This window comes from Galdieria sulphuraria, assembly GCF_000341285.1.
Source record: "Galdieria sulphuraria unplaced genomic scaffold scaf_20, whole genome shotgun sequence".
In the NCBI taxonomy this organism is placed as follows: Eukaryota; Rhodophyta; class Bangiophyceae; order Galdieriales; family Galdieriaceae; genus Galdieria; species Galdieria sulphuraria.
This window is the reverse complement of record NW_005178455.1, coordinates 157,755-176,616: the sequence shown is the minus strand read 5'-3', so window position 1 is coordinate 176,616 and position 18,862 is coordinate 157,755. Positions and strand designations below refer to the sequence as shown.

The 18,862-nt window shown below is 39.8% G+C and overlaps 9 protein-coding genes across 10 annotated transcripts; 5 read left to right on the top strand and 4 right to left on the bottom strand.

Moving 5' to 3' along the window:
• The first annotated feature begins 15 nt into the window (after window positions 1-15).
• On the top strand, window positions 16-3,214 carry Gasu_27500 (beta-galactosidase). Its single transcript, XM_005706430.1, has one exon. The coding sequence runs from the start codon at window positions 35-37 to the stop codon at window positions 3,149-3,151; it is 3,117 nt and encodes a 1,038-aa protein (XP_005706487.1). The 5' UTR covers window positions 16-34; the 3' UTR covers window positions 3,152-3,214.
• An 812-nt stretch (window positions 3,215-4,026) lies between these two features.
• Window positions 4,027-7,151, top strand: Gasu_27490 (beta-galactosidase). Its single transcript, XM_005706429.1, has 2 exons — window positions 4,027-6,470; window positions 6,524-7,151. The coding sequence occupies exons 1-2, from the start codon at window positions 4,040-4,042 to the stop codon at window positions 6,949-6,951; spliced, it is 2,859 nt and encodes a 952-aa protein (XP_005706486.1). The 5' UTR covers window positions 4,027-4,039; the 3' UTR covers window positions 6,952-7,151.
• A 235-nt stretch (window positions 7,152-7,386) lies between these two features.
• Window positions 7,387-8,091, top strand: Gasu_27480 (uncharacterized protein). Its single transcript, XM_005706428.1, has 2 exons — window positions 7,387-7,500; window positions 7,543-8,091. Exons 1-2 carry the CDS (start codon window positions 7,394-7,396, stop codon window positions 7,955-7,957), a joined length of 522 nt encoding a protein of 173 aa, XP_005706485.1. The 5' UTR covers window positions 7,387-7,393; the 3' UTR covers window positions 7,958-8,091.
• A 5-nt stretch (window positions 8,092-8,096) lies between these two features.
• Gasu_27470 (hypothetical protein) lies at window positions 8,097-9,321 on the top strand. 2 transcript variants are annotated; one of them, XM_005706427.1, is made up of 3 exons: window positions 8,097-8,226; window positions 8,276-8,412; window positions 8,460-9,321. In XM_005706427.1, exons 1-3 carry the CDS (start codon window positions 8,119-8,121, stop codon window positions 9,157-9,159), a joined length of 945 nt encoding a protein of 314 aa, XP_005706484.1. In that variant the 5' UTR covers window positions 8,097-8,118; the 3' UTR covers window positions 9,160-9,321. The 2 variants fall into 2 exon arrangements, with proteins under 2 accessions (XP_005706484.1, XP_005706483.1); XM_005706426.1 differs by having other exon boundaries at window positions 8,460-9,201.
• A 154-nt stretch (window positions 9,322-9,475) lies between these two features.
• On the bottom strand, window positions 9,476-10,776 carry Gasu_27460 (heterogeneous nuclear ribonucleoprotein A1/A3). The gene is made up of 3 exons (XM_005706425.1): window positions 10,353-10,776; window positions 9,622-10,306; window positions 9,476-9,573 (listed from the first exon to the last, which is right to left on the bottom strand). The coding sequence occupies exons 1-3, from the start codon at window positions 10,704-10,706 to the stop codon at window positions 9,506-9,508; spliced, it is 1,107 nt and encodes a 368-aa protein (XP_005706482.1). The 5' UTR covers window positions 10,707-10,776; the 3' UTR covers window positions 9,476-9,505.
• Window positions 10,777-10,785: 9 nt separating this feature from the next.
• On the bottom strand, window positions 10,786-12,436 carry Gasu_27450 (peptidyl-prolyl cis-trans isomerase-like protein). The gene is made up of 2 exons (XM_005706424.1): window positions 11,354-12,436; window positions 10,786-11,300 (listed from the first exon to the last, which is right to left on the bottom strand). The coding sequence occupies exons 1-2, from the start codon at window positions 12,419-12,421 to the stop codon at window positions 11,226-11,228; spliced, it is 1,143 nt and encodes a 380-aa protein (XP_005706481.1). The 5' UTR covers window positions 12,422-12,436; the 3' UTR covers window positions 10,786-11,225.
• A 10-nt stretch (window positions 12,437-12,446) lies between these two features.
• On the top strand, window positions 12,447-15,819 carry Gasu_27440 (uncharacterized protein). Its single transcript, XM_005706423.1, has 4 exons — window positions 12,447-13,492; window positions 13,540-13,938; window positions 13,987-14,330; window positions 14,375-15,819. The coding sequence occupies exons 1-4, from the start codon at window positions 12,448-12,450 to the stop codon at window positions 15,704-15,706; spliced, it is 3,120 nt and encodes a 1,039-aa protein (XP_005706480.1). The 5' UTR covers window position 12,447; the 3' UTR covers window positions 15,707-15,819.
• Window positions 15,820-16,135: 316 nt separating this feature from the next.
• On the bottom strand, window positions 16,136-17,076 carry Gasu_27430 (30S ribosomal protein S9 (mitochondrial)). Its single transcript, XM_005706422.1, has 3 exons — window positions 16,667-17,076; window positions 16,384-16,609; window positions 16,136-16,331 (listed from the first exon to the last, which is right to left on the bottom strand). Exons 1-3 carry the CDS (start codon window positions 17,066-17,068, stop codon window positions 16,159-16,161), a joined length of 801 nt encoding a protein of 266 aa, XP_005706479.1. The 5' UTR covers window positions 17,069-17,076; the 3' UTR covers window positions 16,136-16,158.
• Window positions 17,077-17,085: 9 nt separating this feature from the next.
• Gasu_27420 (uncharacterized protein) lies at window positions 17,086-18,856 on the bottom strand. Its single transcript, XM_005706421.1, has 3 exons — window positions 18,560-18,856; window positions 18,375-18,500; window positions 17,086-18,321 (listed from the first exon to the last, which is right to left on the bottom strand). The coding sequence occupies exons 1-3, from the start codon at window positions 18,846-18,848 to the stop codon at window positions 17,117-17,119; spliced, it is 1,620 nt and encodes a 539-aa protein (XP_005706478.1). The 5' UTR covers window positions 18,849-18,856; the 3' UTR covers window positions 17,086-17,116.
• Between the last annotated feature and the right edge of the window lie 6 nt (window positions 18,857-18,862).

The window sequence follows — 18,862 nt, the reverse complement described above, 5'->3', positions numbered from 1 at the left end:
GCGAAACCAGTCATTTCTCATCATTCACTTCCCCATGCTAAGGTCATATTTGTTTGGTTTCTTCCTTGTTGTTTTGTTCTGGCAACATGGCAGTGCTTATAATGGTACAGGGGTACCGAAGTATAATATTTCTGATCGTCTTGGATATGACAAGTACTCTTTCCTGATCGATGGTGAAAGGCAGTATATCTTCTCAGGATCATGGCACTACTGGAGACTCCCTAGCCCTAGCTTATGGAGAGACATTTATGAGAAATATAGAGCAGCTGGCTTCAACACCGCCACTATGTATTTCAACTGGGACTACCATTCACCCAAATCGGAGGTTTACAGTTTCTTTGGAGTTAGAGACGTGCAAAAGGTGTTAGAAATGGCGAAAGAAGCTGGCATTTATGTCATAGCAAGACCTGGACCTTATATAAACGCAGAAACAAATGCTGGAGGGTTTCCTGGTTGGCTAGTTGATATAAAGGGAAGAGCTCGATCGGCTGCGCCAGATTATACTGCAGCATGGGAACAATGGTTCCGAGCTATTCACTCGCAAATGGTTCCTTGGCAATATACTACCAATGGTACTATCATTATAGATCAGATAGAAAATGAATACTCAAATGGTGACTTGATCCCCGAATATATGGAACTTCTTGAGCAGAAGACAAGGGAACAAAACATTACTGTTCCACTATCGTTTAATGATGCCTCTCCCAGTGGTCACTGGGCAAAGGGACCAGGCGCCGTAGATATGTACGCTATTGATAATTATCCACAAGGATTTACATGTTCAGATTATACATATATGGGATCGTTAGATGACTTCAGACTTTACCACCATGAGTTCAATCCTACCGAGCCCCTGTATCTTTCTGAATTCCAGGGAGGTTCCTTCAATCCCTGGGGAGGTACTGGTTTCGGAGATTGTTACAAGCTAACCTCCTCGAAATTTGAAAAGATATTTTATAAATCTAATATTATTCAAGGCGCTTCTCTTCAAAACTATTACATGACATACGGTGGCAGTACCTGGGGCTGGTTGCCATTTCCAGAGGTATACACATCATATGATTACGGTGCTGCTATTTCTGAGGCTCGTCAACTAACCGAAAAATATCAAACCCAGAAACTTTTGGGCTATATGCTAGAAACTGTGAAGCCGATAACCAAAACTGAATGGCTCACAAATGCATCGATTGGTAACTCAGATCTTACCCTCGAAGCCAGGGTAAACCCTGATACAGGAACCCAATTTCTCTATATCCGCCAAAACGATTTGACTTCAACAGCACAGCAACTCACAAATATAACATTTAGTGGTATTGGAGGGAAATACACTGTTCCTCAGAAAAAGAATACATCTATTGTTATTAATGGACAAACAGCGAAAATTCTATTGGCATTCTATTCTACAGAAGACTTCAACATGGTTTATTCAACTACTGAGCTTATGTATCATTCAAAGGTGGACAAACAACATGCCCTTATATTCTATGCAGAAAGGAATGAATTTGGAGAATTGGTCTTGAAATTTTCTTCCAAACCAAATGTCCATGTCCTTCAGGGAGCAGCAGAAATTAGTTGGGATGCTGATACGAGACACTTACGACTCAACTATGTTCTTGAAAACGAAACAAGGGTTAAGGTAGAAGATAATAATACGTCTTTGTTATTGGTATTTGCAACAGAAGGTCAAGCTCACCTATATTGGAGGCAGTATGCTCAAAATGAGACTGTCATCGTCAGAGGGTCATATCTTTTAAGATCAGCTGAGTTTACAACTTCCCACAAAGTGTCTCCGTTAGGACCACCAACTCCTGGACAACCTCCAGTTGGAGTTCCCCCCGTAGGTCCTCCAACTCCTCCTCATCCTTCCAGTCCTTCAGAAGAAAAGAAATATCTTATGCTTCGAGGGGATACTAGTGAGGAGACAGAAATCGAGATATTTACTTCTCCAGTTGACGGCATATATTGGAATGGAGAACCACTTAAAATTATCAAGACAAATAGTTACTCTTACGTTGCCAAAGTACCTGGGCCTCGACAGGTTACTTTACCTACTCTTAATAACTGGAAGTGGAAGATGGAAACTTTTGAGAAATATCCTAATTTTGACGACTCTAACTGGGTCTTAGCAAATAAGACCACAACGAATAACCCAACGAAACCTGTAACTTTACCAGTTCTTTATATGGATAGTTATGGTTTTCACTTTGGTGATGTATGGTTCCGAGGTCATTTCAACTCGTCTGGTCAAGAACAGGGAATTACTTTAGATGGGGATGGAGGAGAAAATGGAATCTATTCTGTTTGGTTGAACGGAGAATTCCTTGGTTCGACAAGTGGCAAGAAATTTTTTGCGTTTCCGTCATCCACACTGACTAGTAAGGAAAATGTTATTGCCATATTGTTAGAGAACATGGGCCATAATGAGGACTATGATGCTAATGATGACTACAAGAGACCAAGAGGCTTTATTGAAGCGCAACTTGTGGGGTCCTCTTCTAACATTACCTGGTATATTCAGGGCAATATTGCTGGCGAGGATATTGTCGACTTTGTCAGAGGGCAAGTGAATAATGGCGGATTATATGGAGAACGTCATGGATGGTATCTTCCAGGATATCCAGATCAGTCTTGGAAGCAAGTACAACTACCATATCGAGTTAATGAAGCTGGAGTTCAATGGTATCGCACACATTTCTCATTAAATTTGCCGGATGATCACGACATTCCTATTGGGGTGCGAATTATTGACAAAGAATATTACCGTTATCGAGCTTTAATCTTTGTAAACGGTTGGATGATGGGACATTACATTAATTATCTTGGGCCGCAACATTTGTTCTATGTACCTGCCGGCATCTTAAAGAATCACCAACGGAATGACATTGCAATAGCTGTTTGGAATGAGGATTCTACCAATGGAGGATTAGGAGAAGTCATTTTGGAAAGATATGGCTCCTATCGCGGTGGAGTTCCTGTTGAAGACGTCTATAGCCCAACGTATCAAGAGTTCGAACAGTGTAAGACTTGCCAGTTCCACAATTGCAAGGCTACGGGCATCGACTGCAGTAAATGTTTACAATGCAATTGCAACTGTTCAAAATGCGACTTTACGGACGGTTATTGTTATCTTCGATGTGGTTGCAACAACTGAAGCCATTCCTTCATTGGAATCCTTTCATTTGTGTTTGGTCTCAATAAACCTATTTGTTTGTGGTTTTTGCAGCATCTTTTTCTAAAATATGACCGGAACAGATAACGTTTTGTGTAAAGAAACTGAATTTTTTTCCATTCTCATAGTTGCCGACTTGTACAACGTTTCTGACCTTTTCATACGAACGTACCCCTGTCTCCTTCTCTATCTTCCTCGAGATACATTATTCCTTCACCTTTAGTTCTCTACTAATATCGCTGTCCATCCATTTACAAGTTTTTCGAAATTACTAAGCAATATCTTTCTCGAAAACGAACTTGACAGTCGTATCTCTGCAATGGCAGTTTTACATATAAATTTGTGTAGTGCCCTGTAAGAGCTAGAAACCTGAAATGATCGTACTTCTTGACCATTATTCATAGTTGTTTTTGAAATTTGCAATGAGGTAGTATAACCCGAAGGTTTAAGAAACATAAAAGTTTCTCTATCTTAATAAGAACTGAAACAAAATGGAATACTTTTAAAGAGCTAAAAGTTCTATCGAAGCATATGCAGCAGAGTTTTCAAACAATCGAAAAATTAGGACTTGTAGAATCATTCCAAAAGGGGAATCCAACCAGCCTTGATTGTCTGTTTTTGTGTCCCATCCAAAGGACAATTTTGCCACTGATGACGACTGTTCAATCTAGGAAGAGTATCGATGCCTCCTGTTGTCCACGAAGAATCAGAATAGCAAGTGAGTGAGAAATATTTCATGTCTGATCCATGGGACAAGTGTTTTCACCCAAACTATACGCCTATTCGATGAGACAAAACAGGTGTAATTACAGTTGAAAAGTCTAGAAAAGAGTTCCAGTAGATGTTTCATCTTTCCTTGTCTTTTTTGTCATGAAAGGACGTCTGTCAACATTAAAAATATTATTTCTTCTTATACTCGTTGGATATGTAACAACATTCTCAGAAGGCTATAAACCAAGAAATGTTACCTGGGACAGCTACTCGTTAATAATAGACGGTAAAAGAGAGTTTATATATTCAGGATCTTATTACTATTGGAGACTTCCAGCACCAACTCTTTGGAAAGATATATTTGAAAAGATCCGGGCTGCAGGATTCAATACCATAACAATGTATTTCAACTGGGACTATCACTCACCAAGAAGCAATGTCTATGATTTTGGTGGTATCCGAGATGTCGACAGGTTCCTAAACTTGGCTGAAGAACTTGGCTTTTATTTGATAGCCCGACCTGGTCCCTATATCAACTCAGACAACAATGCTGGAGGATTTCCTGGGTGGCTCATTTCTCTTCCTGGTACAACAAGATCTACCAATCCTTATTACACAGCATCTTGGATGCAGTGGCTCTCTGCCCTCAACCCATATCTGTACAAACATCAAATCACAAAAGGAGGCAATATTATTGCGGTGCAAGTAGAGAATGAGTACAGTGTAGGCCCTCTTGAGCCTCTATATATGGAACAATTAGAAGCAAAATATAGATTGGACGGTATTGATGTTCCATTTAGTTTCAATGATGCATATCCAGGAGACCATTGGGTTCGAGGCCCCGGACATGTGCAGTTGTATGGAATCGATGCTTATCCAAATGGATTCAACTGTACTTATCCAGATATTTGGGGTGCTTTACCAACATATTTTGAAGACGACCATCATGCCTTCAATCCGAATGAACCAGAATATCTACCAGAGTTTCAAGGAGGCTCAACGGACTACTGGGGCGGACCTGGTTTCTTAAAATGTACTCAAATGACTAACGCTTCCTTTGAAAATGTGTTCTATAAAAATAATTTGGAACAAGGAGCTTCTATGTTTAATATTTATGTAGTGTATGGGGGAACTAGTTGGGGTTGGCTTCCATACCCAGGAGACTATACTTCCTATGACTTCGGCGCAGCAATAGCTGAATCTAGAGTTTTGACTGAGAAGTATCCTCAGTTGAAGTTTCTAGGCTATTTTCTAGATAGTGTGGAGCCGTTTAGAAGGACAAATCACACAGCGGTTCCTCCTGCTTCCAACTCAAAAGTTCAAGTTGCTATGAGAGAAGACTTAGAGACAGGAACACAATTCTACTTCTTAAGACACGAGAACGCTTCAGGTTTCACTTTCGAAACCACTCATATTTCAATTATTGGAGACAGCAAGGGTAACTATTCCTCAGTACCTCAAGAGAAGAATACATATATCTTGTTAAATGGACGTGACTCTAAAATTATTGTTGCATTTTACCATTTTGGTAACCAGTATCTTATATATAGTACTTCAGAAGTTCTCACACATGGACGAATGGGAGATTCCGATGTTATTGTATTATATGCCGGTAAAGGTCAATATGGAGAGACAGTGGTACGAACTCGTGGTGAACCTAAAGTCAGAACAAAAGACAACATAACCTCATATTTTGACCATAACTCGTCCGATCTCCGACTTAATTATGTTCACCATGGGATACAGTGTGTCGATGTGGAAGCTTCCGATCGAAAAGAACGCTTAAAGATATATATAGTAACCACTGAGCTGGCTGTTTCGTTATGGAGAGGAGAAGTCGATGGTCAACTAGTGCTTGTACACGGCCCATATTTGGTTAGATCTATTGATCTCGAATTTGGTGACCTACTTATTCGTGGTGACGTGGATAAGGATACTGAAGTTACAATATATGCTGAAGTACCATTCAATCTAGCTCAGTTTAACGACGAAATCTTGATGCTATCGAGGACTGGTTGTGGCGGTCTTAAGACAAGTATACGAGGTCCTCCTAAAATTTCTTTGCCGCAGTTGAATAACTGGAAATTCCAGATGGGTTCGCCTGAAAGGTTCCCAGACTTTGATGACTCTCGTTGGTTGATTGCGGATAAATATACGACCAATAGCATCACTCCTCCAGTTACATATCCAGTTCTGTATGTTGACGATTACGGTTTCCACTTCGGAGACGTATGGTTCCGGGGGCACTTCATTGCAAACGGTTCAGAGAAAGGTATCAAGTTGGATGGAGTAGGTGGACATAGGAAAGGAGCTTTTAGTGCTTATTCGGTTTGGTTTAATGGCGAATTTTTGGGTTCTACTTATGGAAACAAGACTTTCGACTTTCCAAAGTCTTCTCTCCGGATTGGACAAGACAATGTGATTTCCATGCTGTTAGAAAATCTTGGACATGAAAAGGACTACCCCAACGATGACAATGAGAAGCGTGCTAGAGGCTTTATCGAAGCAAGCATGGTTGGTTACAATGCTACAATAATCTGGAAAATTCAAGGAAGCTGTGGAGGAGAACATGTTCCTGATCCTGTTCGCGGTATTCTTAACAACGGCGGTCTGTTCGGGGACGAAAAGGATGGTATTTGCCAGATTATCCGGATTATGACTGGAAAGATGTGTCACTTCCTTACAACTTCAACGAGTCAGCGGTAGCATGGTTTCGGACTAGTTTTGAACTGAATATTCCTCTTGATGTTGATATTCCCATCGGCTTGCTTATACAAGATGACCCCTCCTATAGATATAATGCTCTCATATTCATCAATGGTTGGATGCTAGGCCATTATATCAACTACTTGGGACCACAACATGACTTTGTTCTTCACAACGGAATTCTAAACCCAAATGGAAAGAATGACGTAGCCATAGCAGTTTGGGGACAAGATGTTGTTGGTGGAAGACTTGGAAACGTATCTTTACATGCATATCAGGTTCTGAGGACAGAGCCAAGGATAACGGAGATCAATTACAGTCCAAATTATTGGCAAATTCTGCCTCGTCTGGAACAGCTGTGTTGAAGAAGTTCGATATATTTGTTTGTGTTCGTTATATCTATGTTTGACTTTGTCCAAGTGAAAGGGAGAGTCTTTTGTTGAAATACTTTGCGCAATGTTTTTCATTGCATACGAATATTGAGTTATCTTAACTTTCCCAATATAATATTGTAGTGTCGCTTCTCTTAGTATCTTTGTTCTAAATTTGTAAAATTTTCAAATTAAGACTCTCCGTATTCTGTATACTCCAAAACTATTATCGTTTGGTAAGCCCTAAAATGCCAGGAAACTATTAGTCTTTGTTCGTGCTTTTTGGAGTGAAGGATCTTGCAGGAAAGTTAGTCATCTGTTCACTCAAATCATTGCAGCGTACGTTAGTTCGCTGTTCTTTCACAAGCAGTGTCAGTGTCGTGTTGCTGTATTTCGAACCAGTCTCAGAAGATCTATAAACATGGCTGTTAAAAAGATGACATGCCACAGCTCGTTCTCAAATAATGTCGTTTCCAAGGAAATTGTATTAAGAGCTGAACAAGAAACAGAGCGACTTGCCAGCCTTATATCCGCCAGCGTTACGTAAGTGTCAACTTAAAGTCCTGTGATATCTAAGATTCGTAGTTTCGGTGATATTATTTTATTGTATGGAGATTTTGGCTCTGGTAAGACAACCTTTGCTAGAGCTTTTATTCGAAAGATTCTTGGTGACCCCTCCTTGATTGTTCCATCTCCTTCTTACTTGCTGATGAATGAATATCAAATTATCCGAGAAGTACAGGGTGAAGTTGAGAAGTTCCGTGTATATCATTTTGATCTATGGAGAATAGAAAGCTGTGAAAGCCTACCGCCACTTGATCTCCAGACTATTTTACAAAGAGGTGTTTGCTTGATAGAATGGCCATCTGCCATTGAAAAGTTGTTACCCTATGAGAAGTTAGTGCTATGCTTTTCTTTTTTTGATGAAAAAAGAAAAGTGAAGCTTTCGATGTTTGGCTCGAAGTGGCGACATCTTCAAGATGATATTAGCAGTTTTTGAATATTTTTCTTTTTTACAAAGAATTTGTCTGAAAAATAAGAAGTTTGCACATTCTCTCATGTAACTGAAGTTGAATATTTGTGGGCATCAATAGTTAAGTCACATTTTGTTGCTGCTCGTTGGATGGAAATTAAGGCTGGCCAATTTTTTGAATTTTTGAAATGGCGCAGCTTTCAATGAAAGCAGTGGAAGAGCTCTATAGCAACTTAATCATACTGCAGTTTTGGAAGGATAAGCCTCAGACTTCTTTGATAGAATATGTTGACTGCGTAAGTAGGATAATATTTTCCAACAACGCATGATGACAAGATTTTTTAGTGTAGGAGAGAAGTGAGAAAAGATAAGAGTGCTCTCTTTTTAGAAATATTACAGTTTCTTATACGATTAAATGCGAATTCGAAGGAGTTGAGATCCAAAGGGCTAACTAGACTTCCTTGTTCGCCAATAGAGCACAGGTAAGCTTGACTGGCTGAGTATTAAAGATTGCTGATTCCGTTCTCAGAGAATTCATTCAAAATACTCTTGAATTTTTTTCGACGACATTTCCAGAGTTGCATCTTTCAAAGTCCAGCTTTACTGGAAATAAATTTTTAGAAACTCTTCGAGTCATTTCCATTAGGACACTAGCCAATCTTTGCAAACAGCGAGATGTATGTTTTGAACATGCTGGTAGCAAATACAACGAAGAAATTCGCTTACGATCATTGAAGCTTCTCATTGCCAATGAAGTGAGAAAACATCAGTTGTTGAAAACGGCTTCCCAGCAAAGAAGAAAACAACTTTTAAAGTTAATGCGGAATATCCGCGAATATCTTGAATCCATAATTGTTCAGTATGATAACATGAAGGCTAGTGATGGAATGTGTTCTGAACTGGAATTTTTTGTAAGAGAGAATGAACAAGTAGTGCATCTTATGTTGACCTGGATCGCGAAGCTTACAGAGACACTTTCTAATGTCTCGACATCCCATTGCACATTTCTTGACTCGCCCTTGCCATTGAAATCTGCAAACCTCAAGCGTTATCAGACATGGGTTGATAGGAACGTTTTTCGTTTGATATCATGTGGAGAGGAGATTGCCCAAGACACGTTCTCGGAAAGTGCGTCGATCTCTCCAAGGGATCAAGAAGCAAGTGCTATAGAGAGTGCAATTTATAATTTTATACGAAAGACAGAGTCTATTTTGTCTGAATCTTCTTAACAATGATATGAAATACCAAGCGTAAGAATTTGATGCTCGTATAGAATACCAATGTCGCTATATCAGATTAGTCAAGTATACAAATAGTTCAATGTCGCCTCCTTTATTTAAAACATTGTGTTAGCAATCAGACATGCCAAAGTCTGCAAACACGTAGTTAGAAAAGCCAACAACATGAAGATAAGTTACATACCATTCACTATAAACTTGGTATTTTCGTCCAAAAAACGGTTTCTGTTCTTTAAGTGATTCGCTATCGACAGAAAATGTACGGCAGAAAATGTGGACCTTCATAATTCGTTCTGTTTGAACAGTTACAACGTAAAACTTCGACATTCACATTCATTTAGCGCTCATATGGATGATACCGCTCGTTCTTTCCAAGATTTCTACGACTTGTCCCACTGCTTCGGCCTTTCACTTATATAAATAATCCGATATCAACCTAAAAATTCGACATACCACTTTTCCTCGAGTCACTGTCTTGTTGAGAAACTGAATCATTACTATAAGCTGATGAAGGATAGGCATATGCCGGCATCTCCCCTGCCGCAGGATATCCAGCATTATAATAACCCATTCCAGCAGTTGCAGCGGCAGCAGCAGCTGCTGCTGCATATTGTTGCCAACTAGCCACAGTTCCTCCGTAGTATTGCGCGTACTGTGCAGCCATTGCTGGAGTAAATGCAAAAGGAGCAAAAGGAGCAAAGGCTGCTCCCTCCATAGGAGGATACATCATAGGTCCTTTTACTCCAGCTTCACTGGAGAAATAGGGAAACTTTTCAGGATACCTTTCGTATGAATTTCCACCTAAATCCTTCATTCTCCTACCCTCTGAAAAATGCTTAGGTTCTGCTTTTTTAACCTCAACAATTTTGCCTTTAATTTCGTGTTGACTCTGTTCAAAGACCTTTTCTACCATGTCTTCACTGGAAAAAGTTACAAAACCAAAACCTCGAGAAATTCCTGTCTGGTGGTCGTACATAATATGTGCTTCTACAACATGTCCAAGCCTTTCAAAGTACTCCATAAAATCTTCTTCTGTACACGAAAGAGGCAAACCTCCTACAAATATTTTTCGGGTCGGCTTTGTTACTTGACTTCTTGTGATATACTCTGCCTTTGGCACAGCCTTTTTGGCTTCCACCTAGCATTCTTTGGTACTACGAGTCTAGCGAGTAGCAAATACTCACCTGTCGACCGTCAAGTTCGTGACGCTTCGTTGCCGCTCGATCAGCACTTTCTTCCTTCTCAAATGTGACAAAGCCGAAACCGCGAGGATGACCTGTATGCTTGTCTCTCATAATAACACAGTCGAGCACTCTACCGTATGATTCAAAATACTTTTGTAGAGTCTCTTCTGTCGTTTCCCAAGAAAGACCACCGACAAATATTTTCGAGTTGTTATTCTGGTTGCCTGGGTCACTATGCTCTGCCCTTACGGCATTGCTCTCAATAGAAGTCTTTTCCTTTGACTGTTTATTGCTTTCCGTGCTGTCTGATAGTGAATGCGGGGAGGTATTACTACCAGCTGTTGCGCCGTTCATAGAGAGCTTCTATCCCAACTCCTAATTTGCAGTAGATCGCCACAAACTGTTGTTCATAGGGATGCGTTTCAATCTGTACATTAAGACACTGACACTGCACTGAATTTGTTTGAATGAGTTTTATTCGTTAAAAAAGAGTTGCCAAATCTGTCCCACATAATTTTATTCTCTCATTGTTATTCTTTTAACGTACTGAGGCAATTGTGAAATGTGCATCAAAAGTTGAAACCGAGAAACAATTGGGTTCAGGAACGGAGTTACGTGATACGCACTTCAAAATATAGGACTTGAAACACAACTTCCATTTTCGAATAAATATATACTTTCTTCCTAAAACAAACCTATAATTTAAATTCGACTGAATCAAAAAGCTCCGAGAAACTGGAATGGATCAAACATGAGCTGTTGATCGAAGATCTGCGAAGAGTATTCCAGAACTTGCATGAGAATTCTTCTGTGTTTAAATACGATAAAGTCTACAAGTAGAAAATGGAGTCGATTTCGATCCGAAATTTTTTGTTACTGCTTCGCTTCCTTTTCCCAAGGATCCACATAGATATTCACTCCTTCTATAACAAGTTCATCTACCAATCCCTACATAATGCAATCAAATTCAGGTTGTACGCTAAGTAGAAGAAACTTGGTACCTGAACTAAAGCTTGAGCTGTCTCTCTTCTGCCAACTAGTGACCCAAAAACAACGTAATTCCCCTGAAGTCCCTTACTTTCTTCACATGATATTGCAAAATGACAAGTCTTCTTCAAACGATATTTGGACGAAACTAGCAGCTTGTATGCTGGCAAACTTTCTTCAACGTAAGGGTCTATTTTTCCTTTTAACTTGCTCTCTGTTATTTCATCTTCACCACCTGGCAAACCTTGCAATTCGACCGTTCGGATGTAGTCGGCGCTTGCTTCATAGAAAAGACGAATACCATTCAAACAACCTCTATGCAAAGACAACAGAAAAAACCTCGTTGCCTTTGGGGCTTGATAAGAATCCAGTTCAAAGTTTAAATTTCCATTATTCGTCAATAGTGTACAGTATCCTTTGGGAATAGGTGGGCCTTCACTGGCACTGTCCGCCTTGTTGCCACCATCAGGACACCAAGTGGTACAAGTAAGGCTACGCGTATCCAACACAATGTTTTGTCTACTGTTAGGGTTGCTGACACTCGAGGGCCTTTCTATATTTTCTTTCCGCTTCTTCACAACACTTTGAGCGTAGCTCTTGCGTGACTGCAGAACAATAACATCTTCCTTTTTAAAGGGCTCTCCAGTAAGCAGGTCCTTGAGATACTTCTGGTTTAAGTTCAATTCCTTAACAGCTTCCAGTGAATAAACGTTCCCTGTTGTTCTAATGCAAGCTATTTCGGTATTATCAGTAAAAGGTTTATACAAAATAGGACAATAGTATTGACCCTTTTCATTTTTATGAAGCTTCAAACTTATCAGTTGACTTGAGCTCAACGATTCTCCTGTGACGGGGTGCTTTCCATACTTCTTTAGGTAAGGAAGTATATGTAGAACCTCAAAAACAGTGCCGTCAGGGGCACAAACGGGGTTTTCGCATGGTTGGAAAGTAAGCGCGCAATGTAACAAAGGAAGTTTCGCTGTGGGCGTATATTCACTGTCAAACTGTCTCTTTCCACCAAAGTGGAACTCGTGTTCAGTTCGTGTCACGAACAGACGATCCTTAGTCTTATGTTTTCCCATTCGTTTAGCAATTCTTTGTTTTTTGAATGAAAGCGGCACGTTTTGTTTTGGCGCTTATTGCAACAGCTACTCGTTGGGATGCTTGTGATACCACTGAAAAGCAGAAGCTTCTTCAGTTTCATATTCAAAGTCTCGAAGATGAAATTGAAGACTTGAAGTCTGACGAATTTTCTCTTTGTTTGAGGCTTTTGTCGCAGGTATTTCAGGACTCGCTGCCTGACTGTCTCAGCCGAAACGAGTTTCTGTCGAATGGCGTCAACGGAGGAAATGTACAGTCCTTTGATTCAAAGGAAGAACTCCTGTTAGAAAATGTAAAGCTATTAGTTGCTTTTATGAAAGAGCGAAGCTGTCAAGAGTATCTGCAAAATCTAGAAAGTTCTCATGAGAATTTTCCAGTCCTAGCACACCTTGTTTTGTTGCTTTTGAATCTAATTACAACAAGCAAACTAGAATATTCGCTTCGAGTTTCTGCGTGCTCCTGTTTGGGTTGGTCCTTTTGTCCGTATTTTTCAGTTTCCGTGGCAACTTGTGTACTTCCTGGTCTTGTATCAAAGCTAAGCAAACTAGCTTCAGAAAGCTTTTACGAGCATCATCTTATCGTTACGCATGTATTAGACGTTCTAAGAATCTTTGTTGCGAAATGTTTTCCTGTAAGTTCTGAGGATAGATATGCGCATTCTGAGTCAAAACTGAGCGATAAAAGCAGTGCAAGTTGTACATTTCTTTCCGTTTTTAAGAGACAGAAGGAAATCGTGTCTGATAATACTTTAAAACAGCCCTCGAGAGGTGCGTGCACTAATGAGAATTCTTTACAATTAGAAAAAACAATTTCTTGCTTGCATTTTATGCTCTGTCATAAGAGCGGTCCAGTTTTCCATCCTCATCTGGAAGTTCGTAGGAGAACGGTGCAGTTCCTCCTGGACATTCTTCTACATTCCCAAATAGGTACCGCCAAGAATCTTAGGATATTCATGCATAGTCTGTGTTACCTTTGCTGTGATTTTGACACAGAAACGAGGGTTTTGTCACTTGAAACACTCAAGGTGTTTCAAGAGAGTGTTTCAAATTATAGTGAGTGCCTAGATGTTTCATAACGTTCTGAAATGACCTGGAGGTAGATCTAAATCGCTACAAGGAAGAGGAAATTTCGAGCGTCGTTGAACGTGCGATCTCGTCCAAGAGCTTCGATGACGTTGAAGATGACGATTTTATTACATTCTTCAATGTCGCGGAATTCCTCATTGACTCATGGATTACACCGACTTGTTTGAGAAAAACTGAAGACTTGGTCAGTTTCTTCATTCGAAGTGGAGAAAGGTTCATCAGAGATTTATTGAATCGTATTTCTTCTGATGAATCCATCCGTATCTTCACAGCTTTCAAAAATATAACGGACCATCCTTTTGAGGCAGATAATTTTATTTTGCGACGATATTTCGCATGCATATATAGCATGGGTGAAAAGGGTGCTTTGGATTGGTTCTTTCCATTAGTGCTTAGAAACTCGGAAACTGAAGGTAAGGAGTTTCAATTCGTTTTCATGTGAGTTTACTAAAGGACTCCAGAGGATGACAAAGTAAAGATTGTTTCTGCGGTCATTTGCTGTCAGATGTTCTTAGGTGCTATGAAGAGCAATATCCTGGAAGAATCTTGTTGGAGATACTTTTTCCCTGAAATGATACACTTTTTGAATGGCTTAATGCGGAGACCTTCAGCGTTGCAAGATGCTGAGTGTTCTGATGTCGTTTTTTCCAAGTCCGTGATTTCTGAAAACCTCGTTTTATTACTGTTATTTTTTACAGAAAGAGTTATTGAACCCAATGTAGCTTTATTTCGTGATTATTTATTGAAGTCTTTAATAAGCTTTGTAAGTCTGATGGGTCATCGAAACGCGAACATTGCGGGCGAGGTAAGTAAGTTTTGTTCGGAAGAACACAGTTAATAGTGTTGTAGGCTAGGCGAATTCTGAGTAGAATTGTTTCTGATTTTGGTTACGATGACGTTGTGTCTGTTCTTCGAAAATATCTAAACTATTTGGTCGATATTATTTGCGATAAATTTATACGTGATGGCGAGTTTTATCCAGCACTGCATGTCTTGCTGAATACGGATGAGAAATTGACAAAAGACTGCGTTATACTTGCTGCCAAAGAATTGATTATGCTCTTAGAAACCATTCCTTATTTTGACAGTTTTGAAACAACTCGTTTCATGAAGCTGGTAGACTGCACGATGAAGAGATGCGCACCTGCAGAACACGTGCCCATATCAAAAAGTTTTCCTTATAGACGCCCAACTCGGGAACCGGGTTTATATTCTGACCCGTTTCTACTGCGTGAAAAACTGGAGTCTCTACGACTTTCGATGACCAGAGAAACAGAAATGAACAATGATGACTATGGTCCTGATTCGTTGGATGAGGAGAAACAGTATTTTGAGAGTCCTTTGTTGGCATCAGAAACATTGGGCAAAAATGAAACAACGGAAAGCGAAATGTCGATTGAGGACTCCATTGTTTCAGACTTGGCGGAAAAAACAATCCGATGTTGTATCGAACTCTTACCCTCAAATGAGATTCCCGAGAAGATTTTATATTTGAAAACCATTGCGAGCTCGCTGGATGTTTTGGCGATGAGTTCTAAGAGGTTGTTACCGATAATATCACCAGTTTTAAATGCTGTAAATAACGAATTGGCTTCTTGGAACGTTACCGTCGGTTCTGCAAATGCAAGAAGATCTTTCGATAATGGACAAGGAGACTCGTTTGTCTATGTGCTTTTAAAGTCAGAAGATTCTCTATCTCTCGAGCAACAGAATAACAAGCAGATACCAAATATCTCGTTATTAGATAGCTTATGTGAGGTTATTGTTCAAATTATTCGTTATACGGGCGACTTTGCGAAAACAACTATTTCCAGGGTCGCCTTGCCCAAGTTGGTTCATATTCTCAAGTCTTTGGTTGCACAAGATTCATTCAAGTTTTGGGAATCGACTCTTTACAGTGGTTATGCTTTGTCCAGCTTTCGATGTTTTGAGCTAATTACGGCACTGGAAGTAACTCTGGTTGGTGGGTTTATTGAAGACCTTGTGGAAGTACTGGTACCTATAATTTCTCTGTATACTTGCAAAACGCGGCAAAACCTCCTCCAAGGAAGCAAATTGGAACAGCGCTATGAGGAGAAGTTAAATGTCCTTTATAAGTTATCCACGCAAATATTGAAAAATCTGGCAGTGACCGATCCATCAACAACCTGGTACTGTATCTATAGGAAACTTCGAAAATGATATCACTTGTGACACTTTTGAACCGAGAAAAAGGTTAGGCACTTTCAGTAGATTCGTTCACACTCCGAAACGGGGAGTTTGCACTTATGTTAGATAAAGCTTCCGAGTTGTCTTCTTCCATTCGCAGTCTTTCCATTCGTCTCTCTATTTCTTTTCGTTTAGCGGTGTCATCTACGAGACAAAGTTTCAGTCACACAAGACGGCGACTTTACGATTGACATACAAAAAGTCTCCGAGCCTATTCTTACATGTAACATAAATAATTCAATACAGCAGCCTCCCAGGAAACCCTGTGAAAAATGTCAAGATTCTGCTTCTTATTATCTGAGTCAACATACCAAAGGCACTGCTACACGGAAAATGGGCCAAAACGAGCTCATCAATTGAAAAATTCCAAAAGAAATAAACATCTTGACGATATCCAACTGCTCCTTTGAAAACTCAACTTTTTATTATCGTTTTGACCATTGCTTTTGTTTTCTTGCTTTCTTTCTTCCTATCTTTTTAGGTTCCACCATTCTAGAGTCACGTAGCAAGTAACCAAGTTTATACAGTTCTGGATAGTAAGCGGGGTCAAATAGTTTCAAGGCGTGTGCAATGCCATGTTTCAGAGCACCAGCTTGTCCTGTCATTATGATTCTCTTAACCTTTAAGCGAATTTCGAGATACTTACATACCTGATTGACCTCCTCCGACAACATAACAATCCGCGTCGAATTGATCAGCCACATTAAAGTGCAGCAGCGGTTCTAGTGCCTCTTCTATGAGTCTTGTTTCTCGAAAGTGTCTCACCATTGGCTTCCCGTTAACTAAATAGTTTCCAGAGCCTGCTTTCAACCAAACTTCACAAGTAGAAGTCTTTCGCGCGCCTATCCCATAACTACGACCTTCCTCATCTACAATCTATACAGCACTCCATAGGTCTCATTCAACCTTTGCGAGAAGAAACTAAAAACCCACCTTTGGTAAATCAACATCCTCCAAGGAAATCTCATCCTTCCCTTCTAAAGGTTCCTCACTCAAGGGCTCTTTCTCCACTTGCTTCAAGACAAGGGAAGAAGAATTTTCCTTTTCTACCGCTTGAAAAGGATGTTCCCATGGATTGCCAGGATCAGGAGTCTTCACATACTGCATAGTTGTTTCAGCTCTTTTTTCTGCATAGCTATCACCACCGGTAGTTATGTCTGAAATCAAGTTTTGTCTGCCCTTGAAAGTTTCGTTTGGTGTGCTATTCACATTAGTCTTTCCTATACCAGTGGAAGAACAAAAAGATAACTTGAATGTTTTCTCAAAAACTGAGTTGGTTACTTGTCTTTTTGGCAAACCACGACAAGCGATGAACAACTGTGACCACCATGCCATTTTCTATGATTATTCTTTCTATGATGAATCGATGAAAACGGAGATGTTTTATTCCGTTGAAGTCGACGACTTCTTTTTTTGTTCCAATATTTGTATAAACTCTTGCAACTTGCCAATATGCTGTAAAAAATATTCCCCAAACTTGCTCTCTGTCTTGGTATCCATTACTCGAACCACGTCATTATCCACAAAGAAACTAACAGGCGCACAGCATACAAAGCTTCCTTCTGCAGGTGCCTGTCCAGGAGACCCACAAAACACAAACGTCTTATGTTTGAAACAAAGCAAAAAGCTTCTAAATATTTCCTCCGTAGTTTCCATGAACTGTGCCAACTTGCACAATTCGATACTGGTATACAAACTAAGAAAACTTTTCACTTCCGGTACCGCCAATCTTTGACGAACTTCTCTCATAAATGTCTTGGTCTGTAAATAGGATGCCTCCATATGTCGATCCATGGGACGATCATAATCAGGTGAACAAGGAGAAACAAACTTGGGACAAGCATAGATAAACAACTCTTCAAAAACGGATTCTTCACCTTGACGCATGCGAGTCATCTTATCTCCAAACTTTTCTCGCAACATGCTGTTCACCGATTCGTCAACATTCTGAGAAGAGAATACCAAACTGATGGCCAAAAGTGCCAACATCTGATCGGTTCGCTTATGAATTTGCTCATATTGATAGGAACGTGTATGATGTTGTTTTATCCTTCCAATATGAAGTAACGTTGAGCCCAATACTCGAACTGCGTCTTCATATCTTCGCAGCATAAGAAAAGCAAATGTCATATAATAATACAGTGAAATATAACAAGCCGTCACCCGAGTAAACAACGCAGTGTTGTCATCAAAGTCCAATGGTTGAAGAACCATCAACGCCAACTTGTAGTCACCAAGTAAACAATGAACTCTTAAAAGTCCAATGATGCTAAAATAACCCAAAAAACGATAGACGGGAATAGTAGAATAGTCAAAATCATCATCATCAGGGTCTGAAGAACCAACTGGTTCATTCCCATTCAATAACCAGGGACAGATATTAGATTTGTTCACCATCGCATGAAGATATTGCAATAAAAAGTTAACATTCCATATATGTTCGTTGTCTTTAAGGTACGCAAGCTCTTCCTCTGTCTTATTCTTTAGACGATTTCTATAGTGGCACCATGTTTCAAACTGATAGATAAACTCATCCGTTATATCCCATAACCAAGAAGGTGGAAGATCAAAGTCGACAATTCCATCATCTACCAATCGATAAGAACAATTCGTACAAAGATAGATGCATAAGGAAACCTACTGAGGATAAAGTTGAACAAGTCACAGTAGTTGTCCCAAGCCTCCACTCGTTGTGCCAAAGTGGGTTGCAAACGAGAATAGATATGTCGGTAATACAGTTCTTTGTAAAACAACAAAAATACTTCATCTATTCGAGCAATAACTGATTAGGAAACAAAAGTTGACTCTCAAGTGGAGTGGACTTACCGTTATCTACATACTTGGCTGCTATTTCAGGGTTAGGCCAAGAAGTTGTTTTGAAATAACGTTCAGAATAGCGATTGAAACTTGTCTCATACAGTGTGTGTACTTCTGATACGTTTCCTTCTCGGAATTTCTGTCTAAAATAGGAAAGAAACTGTTGCACACTTTCTGGAACGACGAAATGAACATCAGCATCTCTATCTGATAAATCCGATGAATTCAGCATATTCGAATCTGTTCGACTATTCTTCTTCCAGGAGGAACTTCGACTATCCTCCACTAAACCGTTCATAAACGACGACGAAT

Bases quoted from the DNA above. Each gene is read 5' to 3' on its own strand.
- Gasu_27500 (XM_005706430.1), top strand. From the start codon at position 35: ATGCTAAGGTCATATTTGTTTGGTTTCTTCCTTGTTGTTTTGTTCTGG.
- Gasu_27490 (XM_005706429.1), top strand. From the start codon at position 4,040: ATGAAAGGACGTCTGTCAACATTAAAAATATTATTTCTTCTTATACTC. The intron at 6,471-6,523 runs GTATTCTTAACA...GGTATTTGCCAG, and splicing joins TGTTCCTGATCCTGTTCGCG to ATTATCCGGATTATGACTGG.
- Gasu_27480 (XM_005706428.1), top strand. From the start codon at position 7,394: ATGACATGCCACAGCTCGTTCTCAAATAATGTCGTTTCCAAGGAAATT. The intron at 7,501-7,542 runs GTAAGTGTCAAC...TAAGATTCGTAG, and splicing joins CTTATATCCGCCAGCGTTAC to TTTCGGTGATATTATTTTAT.
- Gasu_27470 (XM_005706427.1), top strand. From the start codon at position 8,119: ATGGCGCAGCTTTCAATGAAAGCAGTGGAAGAGCTCTATAGCAACTTA. The intron at 8,227-8,275 runs GTAAGTAGGATA...AAGATTTTTTAG, and splicing joins TGATAGAATATGTTGACTGC to TGTAGGAGAGAAGTGAGAAA. The intron at 8,413-8,459 runs GTAAGCTTGACT...TTCCGTTCTCAG, and splicing joins TGTTCGCCAATAGAGCACAG to AGAATTCATTCAAAATACTC.
- Gasu_27460 (XM_005706425.1), bottom strand. From the start codon at position 10,706: ATGAACGGCGCAACAGCTGGTAGTAATACCTCCCCGCATTCACTATCA. The intron at 10,307-10,352 runs GTGAGTATTTGC...AAAGAATGCTAG, and splicing joins ACGAACTTGACGGTCGACAG to GTGGAAGCCAAAAAGGCTGT. The intron at 9,574-9,621 runs GTATGTCGAATT...TATAAGTGAAAG, and splicing joins CAGTGACTCGAGGAAAAGTG to GCCGAAGCAGTGGGACAAGT.
- Gasu_27450 (XM_005706424.1), bottom strand. From the start codon at position 12,421: ATGGGAAAACATAAGACTAAGGATCGTCTGTTCGTGACACGAACTGAA. The intron at 11,301-11,353 runs GTACCAAGTTTC...TGCATTATGTAG, and splicing joins CAGCTCAAGCTTTAGTTCAG to GGATTGGTAGATGAACTTGT.
- Gasu_27440 (XM_005706423.1), top strand. From the start codon at position 12,448: ATGAAAGCGGCACGTTTTGTTTTGGCGCTTATTGCAACAGCTACTCGT. The intron at 13,493-13,539 runs GTGAGTGCCTAG...ACCTGGAGGTAG, and splicing joins AGAGAGTGTTTCAAATTATA to ATCTAAATCGCTACAAGGAA. The intron at 14,331-14,374 runs GTAAGTAAGTTT...ATAGTGTTGTAG, and splicing joins ACGCGAACATTGCGGGCGAG to GCTAGGCGAATTCTGAGTAG.
- Gasu_27430 (XM_005706422.1), bottom strand. From the start codon at position 17,068: ATGGCATGGTGGTCACAGTTGTTCATCGCTTGTCGTGGTTTGCCAAAA. The intron at 16,610-16,666 runs GTGGGTTTTTAG...AGTGCTGTATAG, and splicing joins AGGATGTTGATTTACCAAAG to ATTGTAGATGAGGAAGGTCG. The intron at 16,332-16,383 runs GTATGTAAGTAT...TCATAATGACAG, and splicing joins TGTCGGAGGAGGTCAATCAG to GACAAGCTGGTGCTCTGAAA.
- Gasu_27420 (XM_005706421.1), bottom strand. From the start codon at position 18,848: ATGAACGGTTTAGTGGAGGATAGTCGAAGTTCCTCCTGGAAGAAGAAT. The intron at 18,501-18,559 runs GTAAGTCCACTC...TTGCTCGAATAG, and splicing joins AGCCAAGTATGTAGATAACG to ATGAAGTATTTTTGTTGTTT. The intron at 18,322-18,374 runs GTAGGTTTCCTT...ATCGATTGGTAG, and splicing joins CTTGTTCAACTTTATCCTCA to ATGATGGAATTGTCGACTTT.